Source organism: Neomonachus schauinslandi, chromosome 8 (assembly GCF_002201575.2).
Source record: "Neomonachus schauinslandi chromosome 8, ASM220157v2, whole genome shotgun sequence".
Taxonomy (NCBI): Eukaryota; Metazoa; Chordata; class Mammalia; order Carnivora; family Phocidae; genus Neomonachus; species Neomonachus schauinslandi.
Window position 1 is genome coordinate 229,813 of NC_058410.1, and position 10,976 is coordinate 240,788.

Sequence of the window (10,976 nt, forward strand, 5' to 3'; positions counted from 1 at the left end):
TCTCTTTTGTAAACTCCTCTAAAAGGCAGCTGACTGGTTAAATTAATGGTTGGAAAATGATAGCCAATGGGCCATGTCTGACTTGCTTGTGATATACAGTCTGAAAGCTATAATGCTTTTCACATTATTTTAAATGATTAGAAAATTATCAAAAGAATATTCTGTGACACAGGAAGATTATATAAAATTCATGGGAATTGTGACATGGGAAAAGGAAATCAGGCTTTACTGAGACACAGCCTCGACACAGCCTCACTCCTGTGATAGACACAGACATGTCTACACTGCAGCAGGAGAGTGTGCTTGTTACACAGACTACAGGGGCCCTCAAAGCCTAAAATATTTGTTATCATCTGGCCCTTCACAGAAAAAGTTTGCCAGCCCCAGGTTTAAAGTAAAAATAAGAATCCTATTATGGGATTTAAAACATATGCATAATATCAAAAGATTACACGTATGTAACATTCTTGACATGACCAAACATGTATGTAACATTTTTGCAAAAACCAAGGTACAGAGATCGAGGACAAACTAGTAGGGAACAGGGGACAGGGCCGGAGGGCAGGACACAAAGGGGCAGCATGAGAGAGCTCCTTCGTAGGGATGGACCAATTCTGTATCTTGACATCGAATAGAATACATAAAACTATACACACACACATAAATAAATGAGTGAATGTAGAAAATGATGAAGCTGATTAAGAGCCGTAATCTAGTTAATAAAACTGCACTAATGTGAATTTATGGCTCTGACACTGTACTTTATTACCCAAAACGTCGTTTGTGCGGGGGCCTGGGGCAAGGGTACAGGAAAGCCTATGGACTGTTTCTGCAACTCCCATGACTGTGTAATTCCTTCAAAATTAAAAATTTTAAAAATACACAACAATAGCAAAAATGATGGGAAAATCAAAGTTCGCAGCTACAATGGATCACACACAATGTGGTTATAATACTATTTGAAGGCAAATTGTGGTAACTTAAAGATGTACATTATTGGGCGCCTGGGTGGCTCAGTCGTTAAGCGTCTGCCTTCGGCTCAGGTCATGATCCCGGAGTCCCGGGATCGAGTCCCACATTGGGCTCCCTGCTCGGCGGGAAGCCTGCTTCTGCCTCTCCCACTCCCCCTGCTTGTGTTCCTGCTCTCGTTCTCTCTCTCTCTGTCAAATAAATAAAAAATTTAAAAAAAAATACTCTATGATCTGGCTTAAAAAAAAAAAAAAAGATGTACATTATTAACCCTCAAGGAACCACTAAAAAAAAAACAACACAGGTTAATCTAATAATCCAAAAGAGGACATAAAACAAAATACTAAGAATTATTCAGTTAGTCCAAAAGAAGTCAGAAAAGGAGAAAATAAGGGAAAAAAACAGAGCAAAGGGCAAAATCAAAGACTTAAACCCAATCATGTCAATAATTACATTGAATGTAAGTGATCTAAAGACTAATTAAAAGAAAGATTATCAGGGGCGCCTTGGTGGCTCAGCTGGTTAAGAGTCTACGACTCTTGATCTCAGCTCAGGTCTTGATCTCAGGGTAGTGAGCTCAAGCCCCACACTGGGGGCTTGGGAAGAATAATTAAATAATTAAAAAAAAGAAAAAAATAAAAGAAAGATGGTCAAACTGGATACGCTGCTTAAAAGAGATGTACATTAAGTATAAAGAAATAGTTAAAAGGACAGAAAAAAGATACACAATGCAAACACTAATCTTAAGAAAACTGGAGTGCATACGTTAGTGTCAGATAAAGCCCACTTCAAGACGAGGACTGTCACCAGATTTTTTTTTTAAAGGGAAATTTCATAATGTTAAAAGGGTCAATTTATTAAGAAACAGAACAATTCTCAGTGTATATGCACCTAACAGTGGAACTTCAAAAATATCTGAAGCAAAAACTAACAGAACTGAGGGAATAAATAAAAACATCCACAAGAGCACCTGCAGACTTAACACACGCCTCTCAAGAACTAATGACAAGTCAAAAGGAAACGGGGAGAAGACTTGAACAGCCCTGTCAACCCCGCTGCCACGTTAGAACATCATTTTCAAGGACACACGGATCGTAAGCTAAGCCAAGCAAGCAACGCAATATGCCTCATTACCACCACCACAGTAAACCAGCAACAGGAGCATTTTACGTTCAAATCCTAAAAATGTAAACTTCATGGAGAAAGCCAAAAAACGGAAAAAGAAGAGAGTAAAGATCAATTGTGAAGACAAGTTCAATTTGAGTAATTATTCCTGTTATTGTGGTTAAGTAATCAAGTTACCAATATGGCTGTAAATAATTTGCATTAACAAAGTATACAATTTAAGTTAGTAAAATTCATATATTTGGACTTCATTTAGTAAGCTACTCTAAAAACAATTCCAGGCAGGGGCGCCTGGGTGGCTCAGTTGGTGAAGCGTCTGCCTTTAGCTCAGTTTATGATCCCGGGGTCCTGGGATCGAATCCCACATGGGGCTCCTTGCTCAGTGGGGAGCCTGCTTCTCCCTCTCCCCCGGCCCCACTCATGCTCTCTCTCTCTCTCAAATAAATAAAATCTTTAAAAAAAATTTAAAAAATAAAAAATAAAAACAATTCCAGGCAAATACTATACAATGTGAAATTTTTTTCATGATTAAGACGTCGTTTTTTTAATCATTAGAATCAATGTGAAATCACTTGTGTTAAGAAAGAATATGGAGAGAACCACATAAGAAAAAGAAATAGAAAAAAATTATTTAAATACTATCTGGTCCCAAAGTTTATTCCATAGGTTCTTTTGTTTCTGTTTTCCAATTAGTGTAAACATCTTTCTCATGTCTTCCTTAGGGCACATAAGCCTCTGGATTCTGACAGCACATGTGGGAAAAGGCAGTATATGCCGAGAATCTAATAAAAATTGGATTCAAAGAACCTTGCCACTCCACACCCTGCCAAAGCAAAGAATCATGACAGCATTTTAATCGGAGGATTCTATCACCACCTGTAGGTTATGTAATGCTTACTTTCTGGAATAATAGAGTGATCTTAATACCAATATTGGTACGTCCGGAAATAATGGACTTTAGGCAAAAGGACCACAGACACCCTTTCATCGGGATCTTACTGCTTCTGTCTCCGGTCCCAATCACAGTGTGTGCAGGCCTGTTTCTCATTAAAGCACTCTCAAGTCAGACCAGTGTCCCAGGACGCCAGTCGCAGGTGAGCAGGACCTCACCTGAGAGGTAACTACATGTGTGAAGCGTCACTAGTCTCTACTATGAAGTGCTCTTCTCCACTCCCAATGCCCCCCAACGCCCCCGAAAAGAGAGCAGCAGGGCCTAATTAATTTTCCAATGGGTGATGAAGGCCCCCCAACTTTCCTGCTCTGGCCACTGACAGTCCTCTCCCTACATGCTTGCTGTTATTGCACAAGGAAAATATAGATGGGAAAAACCTAAATACAAATGCTCTAAAGGAAAATTTTGCTTATACTTCAAAATATGATGTACTAGATTTTATGGAATTATTTTATGAAAATCACATTTGGAAGAAGAATAAGTAGACATTGTCTTCTAATAATAAACATACCCTACACTCCTGCAGGAGGAAAGGGTTTTCACATTTTTCAGAAAACACAAATCCTTTTAAGGAATAAAAGTATAACATTTTATAAAAACAATGCACTCTTCTTTTAATGAATACTGATCAACTGTTTGCTAATTAGATAGAGATGTCCCATGGCGTTTACCCTTAATGTTGTACAGATGTGAGTGGTACTCTCAATTACAGATTTTACAGAGAAACAAAACCCTTTTTAATTGTATCCGTGTCCTGAAAGAATGCATTCTACTTCATTCGGTCTGTTTCTCAGAATCCAACTCCAAATAGCACTGCTGCTAAGAGAGACCAACAAGCTCACCTCTGCCGTCCCCCAGTAAGAGGGAGTAAACGCGCTGCCGCACCGGGCGGTAAACGAAAGCCTGGCTGGGCAGAGCTTGGTCGAGGGCGTCCTCCAGTGTGTTACTGCATTCGATCTCCCCGCTGCTCATAATGTTGTACACCAAGTAGCTCTCTGCCTGGATGTGATGCGCTCGAGCAACCTGTGCGAAATTCAAATACAACTGCTTTCTCCTCGAAAACAAAACAGTAACCTTCAAGAAAAAAACCAACCCTTTTCATCCCATGCCAGTGTTTTTAGGCACTCAGAAATGGAGTGATGGTCCCTCAAACTCATGACATTGGGCTGGCATTGTTTCCTTTCCTTGGCACTTCTAGGCTCCAAACTGTCAATTACTCCTGCACCTCCAATCTCCAACCGCCTACCAGACTTACCACACCGACTTCTGCGGCATCTCCGAATTTTGTCTACCTGATGATAAGCATCACTATGAAAGACTCTGACTGAACCCAGGCCACTTCTCCCCTCTCCAACCCACCCTCCACAGCATCAACATCCTGTCTCCTTAGAAACAGGTCCAGTCACTGCCCTCCTCAAAGCATCTGAACGGCTACCACAATCTTCACCCTAACATTCCAGGCCCCAATGTGCTCTTCCCATGATACCACTCCACCTCACAGAATCCAGTCACAATAGTACACCTTCACTGTTCCTCAGGAACACTCGATCCTTCTCCATCTTCACTTGGGCTCCAGGAAATGTACCCCCTCAGGGCCTTCCTACCCTCCCACGTCATAAGCTCCTCTCTCGTTAGGGTTCACCACCCTGTCTTCTGCTCCCAACCAGAACTCACCTCCCCTCGCCTAATGGGGCTCATCCCACATTTACCCTAGTTACCTTGTCTGATCTCCCCTAGTCAACTAAACTTCCCTGGGATCAGAATCTGTGTCACATTCACCTGTTCAGTAATTCCTTATTGAGCAAAACACACGTGCTGCACACCCGTTTCTGCCTTGCAACCAGCAGTGTTGGCACAAGGTCAGTGATGAGACACAGGGCTGCGTTCCACTTTCTCCTTAAAAAAAGGAGCTAAGCAGCGCCTGGGTGGCTCAGTTAAGCCTCTGCCTTCGGCTCAGGTCATGATCTCCGGGGTTCTGGGATCAAGCCCTGTGCATCGGGCTTCCTGCTTGGCGGGGAGTCTGCTTCTCCCTCTCCCTGCTTCATGCTCTCTCTCTCAAATAAATACATAAAATCTTAAAAAAAAAAAAAGCTAAGATCAGAGGCCTATAATAACCTACATACAAGTTTTATTTTTTTCTGTGAAGAACATTCTTATTAGTGTAGGAAGTGATTTACCCAGATTACTACTCAAAATTCAATCCAAACAGTCTGCCACAAAAGGCATTTAAAATGTGGTGTTACTGTTGGTGGGAATGCAAGTTGGTACAGCCACTTTGGAAAACAGTGTGGAAGTGCCTCAAAAAATTAAAAATAGAGCTACCCTATGACTCAGCAATTGCACTCCTGGGTATTTACCCCAAAGACACAGATGTAGTGAAAAGAAGGGCCATATGCACCCCAATGTTCACAGCAGCAATGTCCGCAGTAGCCAAACTGTGGAAAGAGCCGAGATGCCCTTCAACGGATGAATGGATAAAGAAGATGTGGCCCATATATACAACGGAATATTACTCAGCCATCAGAAAGAATGAATACCCAACTTTTACATCAACATGGATGGGACTGGAGGAGATTATGCTAAGTGAAATAAGTCAAGCAGAGAGAGTCAATTATCATATGGTTTCACTTATTTGTGGAACATAAGGAAGCGCATGGAGGACATTAGGAGAAGGAAGGGAAAAATGGGCGGGGGAAATTGGAGGGAGAGATGAACCATGAGAGACTATGGACTCTGAGAAACAAACAGGGTCTTAGAGGGGAGGGGGAGGGGGGATGGGTTAGCCTGGTGATGGGTATTAAGGAGGGCACGTTCTGCATGGAGCACTGGGTGTTATACGAAAACAATGAATCACGCATCACTACATCAAAAACTAATGATGTGATGTATAATGACTAACATAATAAAATAAAATTTAAAAAATAAAATAACATGCACATAAAAAATAAATAAACTTCAGTTTTCTCATCTGTAAAAATAAAAAAAATGTGGTGTTAGGACAACCTGGAATGTCAAAAACTGTGAATCGGTGTTCTATTTATACATACTTTTAAGTAGTTCTAGTTATTTTGATTCATTTTTGCAGAACTGAGCCTTACTCTTTCTATTTCTCCCTTTCTTCAGATATGAAGTAGGTTTAATAAAAGTGCCAACCTCACAGGACTATCCTGAAGACTAAATGGGTCAACGCAACGCTTAACGAGAACTCTGCACATGAGGCCTGGCACGCAGCGCATGGTCCCCGGCGTCGCCACTGTCACGAGCCTACACATGTTATAAAATGTCTATCTCCTTGCTGAAATGTCTGGAAACCAGGATGGCAGACAAGCTAGCAACTTTAAGGTCAGTAAGGTTAAAAAATATTTTTTAAAGGACTGTTATTTGATAATCTAATGGAAGATCGTTGGAAAGTGAACTATTTCTCTATGTGCCCCTTTTGATACTGAATCCATCAGAAACATCATAGTTATGTTTTTTATGATCCTTTTGAGGCAAACAGCTTCTGACTTATTTTCCTATTCCCTCTCCCATTTCTGAGTCTTTTTCATTTCAAGAGAGATGGTATTTTGACAAATCTATCTAGAAAGTTGTAATAAATTATATTCACCCTGCCAAGAAATCTTCAATTTTGGCAACTGTACAGAATTTGAGGTGTTTTCTGGGTGTATACAGGGTTTTTCAGGTAAGTTCTCTACAATTAGAATTTTAATTCACTAATTGGATCAGAATCATTTAATAAGTACCTTTTACCTCTGCTCTTAACTATAAATCTATATAGCACTCTACACTTGGAAGAGCTTTAACATATTCACCTAATCTAAAATTCTAACATAATAATTCAGTTTATCCAACATTATGGAACCAAGTAATTTACGCTTCATATTTAACTGATTTTCCACAATACTCTGTTATGGAGAAAACATAGCTATCTGGCTGTGGTATGTGCCCAGGACAACGCTGTGTGCTACAGCCTTCTACCTAAGCGTTTCTAGGGGACTGTGTGGGGTTGAAATACATACACGTTGGAACTGGGGTTACCTATTTGATAGGGCTAGAAGACTCCACTGCAAACAAATTTTGAGGGAAAATGTAAGGGGAACCGAAGGGACTTCACGCAATTGTTTTCAAAGATATCATGAAGTCCAGTCAGTGGGAGAGTCGTAGTGTGGACAACATGTGACCTGTCCTTCCACAATGGCCCAACTCCCCCGGCAGGCAGGCCTCCCACCACTCTCCTTCCCTTTTCCCCATCCAAGGCTCTTCCACTGCTGAACTTCCTGAAGCAGGAAGCACTCCCCAGCTCCAGCCTTTGGCTCCAAGGTACTCCTCAAAGCCTGGCCATCCGACCTCCACCAGGCCCCTGTGTGACAGTGTCTCTCTCAGGCCACGAAACCCTCCTCCCAGCCACCTAGCCCCAGTTCTACTTTCCTCTGCAGCACCTGACGGCCCTCACTATTGCTCCTCTCATTATGAAACCTGCCTCCTTGGGTTTCTGCTGGGGTCACCACTCCTCATCCCCCCCCCATCTGACCAGCCCTCTCTCGGGGCATGTTTTCAGAGGGCTCAATCCTCTCCTTGGAGGGTTTCCATTACCACGTACAGTCGGATGACTTCCAGATGTCTGTCTCCTGCCGAGTAATGGAATTGAGGCCTGTTTTCTAAGCATCAGATGGTCTTCCCTAGCTATCCTCTGTGTCAAACCTCTCCTCGCCCATCCTTAAGTCATGGCAACACCCATCCCAGAGCACAGGAGGACCCCTACCTCCATAGCAAGACTTACTTTTCAGTTTCTTCCTCCCCTTTGCCATTGTCCTAATTCTAGCTCTTTTGTCTTCCACCTTGGTTTCTGCAACAGCCACATTAGTCCATTCTCTGCAGTATAACCAATGTTTCAAAAAACAAATACCTGATCACATCACACCCCTGCTTAAAGATATCTAATACCTTCTCAATGTGTATAAAAACTAAGTCCTAAATTCTTTCATGATACACATGCTGCCCTTTGTCACCCAATCTGTCAGAACTCTCTTTGCAGGAAACTGGGTGAGATGATCAGGGTGTCCAGTAAAAGAGCAAAGGCCAAGGATGGGTCCTATTGGTGTGGTGAATGCAAGTCAGGGTTTGTGAAGAGAGGACATGTGCAAGGCCATATACAAACGGGAAATGGGTGTGAGTTGGGAAACAGCGGGGGCCAGGTCAAAACAGAAAAAGCAGAGGGCCCAGAGTGGTACTGTGCATGCCGGTGGGTGATGCTGCCTCGTGCTCGACTGGAGTCCTGGGCCAGCTGAAAAGCAGACCCTGCCCTCCTCTAGGCCTTGAGGCACCCCGCATGCTCTCCTTCTGCTCTGCCCTTCCTCCGCCTGTGTGCCTTTCCCTGTCCTGTCCTTCAGGCAAACTGTTGGAGTGGCTCCAGGGCCTACATCACGTGCCACCTTGGAAGCCAGGCCTAAGTCTAGGAGCAGGGTGGCTTCCTGACAAATTCCCCCATGCTCATGCTTCTAGGCTACCGACCATGACTGTCTCACCCTTCCACGTGCCATCAGGGAACACAGATGTCATCTCAAAAGGGGTCAAACTTGCAGTCAGAGGCCTGGGTTCAAACCCGGGCTCTGACAGTACCAGCTGTGTGATTGCAGACAATGTCACTTAGCCTTTTCACACCATGTCCTCATGCGGTGATGGAGGCAAGCACATCTAGGATCAGAACTGTGTGATGATTAAGGGAAATAACGTGAATAATACCCTCTGGTCACTAGTGGAGAATCATCTCTGCATGGTCTATATTAAACTAGCATTCCTACATCCAACCTCGTAATAAAACCAAATAAATTTAAGCAAAGTTAGATTTAGCTCTTCTCTGTTCATTTTCCTGACTTTGAGTCTGTTCAGCTGATGTCTAGTCCTCTGCTGAGACGTGGGCTCCCCTGCCCCGTCCTTCTTTCCTACTGTCTGACCATACTTCCACCTGGAGCTCTGATTCTGCCCTTCCTCCGATTTCTAACCCACATTCTCTTCCTTCTAGGAAGCACTTAAGGACACTTCCAGGTAGGATAATTTTAACCCCTTAATACTTTCTCACCTGAAACTCTCTTAATGTATGTATCACATCCTACTTTGGACTATAATTTTTTATGTTAGTAAATTAGCGTATCTGCTACAATGTATGTAATAGAGAAAGAGGTGAGAGACTTTTCAAGACAGGACAACCCATGTAGCTGTACAGGAAGGAGGGAAGATGTCACTAAAGGAGAGGCCCTAAAGGTATCAGAGAAAGGGAACACCACCTTCAAGCCTTCGTGGGCAGCTACTGTGAGACACAGTGTGACAGGCAAAAGGGGCCGAGCAGGGAGAAAACGAACAAGACCCTGGCCTCACAGCGCTATCACAAGCACAAAACCCCAGGGAGGTGGGCACCACAGCAGGAGCCACACGGTGCATGGCCGGGGGCCATCTGAGTGGGTGGCCACCCAGCTCTACAGAACAGACCAGCACAGGGGCAGGGGAGGTTTCCAGGAGGGCCACGACAGACCAGGGACTGGCTAGCTGGAGAGGAGGTGAGGTGCTGGCAGGCTGTAGTCTACTCAGGGTTACTGTTTCTACTCTTTGAAGAGTTATGAATGCACATAAAGGGCTTTATTTCTGCATGGAGCATGGTAAGTGGGTTGGAAAGGGCAAACAAGAATTGTTAGAGTTACTGGGTAATCCAGAAAAGAGGCAGCTTACACTAGGGTAGGGAGACTAACTGGATAGGTACGAGTAACAAGACAGAGAGAGAATTCCCAGGTTTGTGACTTGTGTAACTGGATGGAAGATGGGGACACCGTCAGGAACAACAGAAGGTTTGAGGGTAAGAGATAACATGTGTAACCCACCTAGCACAGAACCTCACACGGAACAGGTGGTTAATAAATAGCCCTCCATAAAAACCCTCAAGGACTCTCTGTCACTTTCAGAATTAAGTCCCAGCTCCTGGTGGGGCATATAATAATCTTCACAGTCTGGCTAGACTCCACGTTTTCCAACCTCTCTCCCTGTATCTCCCCTCAGACCCCATACTCCAGCCTACTGTTCTACCTCGTGCCCCAAGGCAACAGGTATTTGTCTATTTGTTATAAATTTCAGCTCCCATGAAGGTCTGGCTCTACTTCTACCTCTTCAGGAGCGTCTCTCTGTATTTAACCCACAGCGATCACTCTCCTTCAAACTCCTAGAGCTCTCTTTTATGACACGCATGCACCCATATCAAGCCTACTTTATAATGTGAGCTTCCAATGCTTATGTCATACTTCTCAACTACACCGCTAGGATCCTGTTGTGTGTCCCCCACAGTGCCTGAACTACAAGAAGTCAGTAATTGATTGATATATTTTCCCAATCATGACACCCAGATTTGGCTGGGCACATCTACGTACCTTTAAGATTTCAGGGTCTGAAACCATGGTTACTTGTTTGACTTCAGGCTCCGTATTCATGAGGTCTTCTTGTTTAATTGCAGGGTCTGTACACATGGGTGCTTCTAGCTCAAATTCGGGATCTGCCCCTAGAGGTAACTTCTGCTTGACTTCAGTGTGTGTACATATGGGAACTTCTCGCTTAGATTTAGAGTGAACTCCTTGCTTGGATTCAGGGTCTATACCAATGGGAACTCCTTGCTTGGATTCAGGATCTATACACATGGGAACTCCTTGCTTGGATTCAAGATCTATACACATGGGAACTCCTTGCTTGGATTCAGGATCTGTACACATGGGAACTCCTTGCTTGGATTCAGGGTCTGTATGCATGGGAATTCCTTGCTTGGATTCCGGATCTATACAAATGGGAACTCCTTGCTTGGATTCAGGATCTGTACACATGGGAATTCCTTGCTTGGATTCAGGGTTTGTACACACGGGAACTCCTTGCTTGGATTCAGGGTCTGTACACACGG

The 10,976-nt window shown here is 43.5% G+C and overlaps 1 protein-coding gene across 1 annotated transcript in view; it reads right to left on the reverse strand.

Annotated features, from left to right (window-relative positions):
• The window catches only part of FAM120B (family with sequence similarity 120B), a 107,327-nt gene that overhangs the window by 83,737 nt on the left and 12,614 nt on the right, over positions 1-10,976 (reverse strand). The window contains 3 exon segments of the mRNA XM_021693287.2: positions 3,889-4,069; positions 10,459-10,974; position 10,976. The exon segment at position 10,976 is cut by the window's right edge and continues 1,217 nt beyond it. Coding sequence (XP_021548962.2) covers positions 3,889-4,069; positions 10,459-10,974; position 10,976 — 698 coding nt within the window.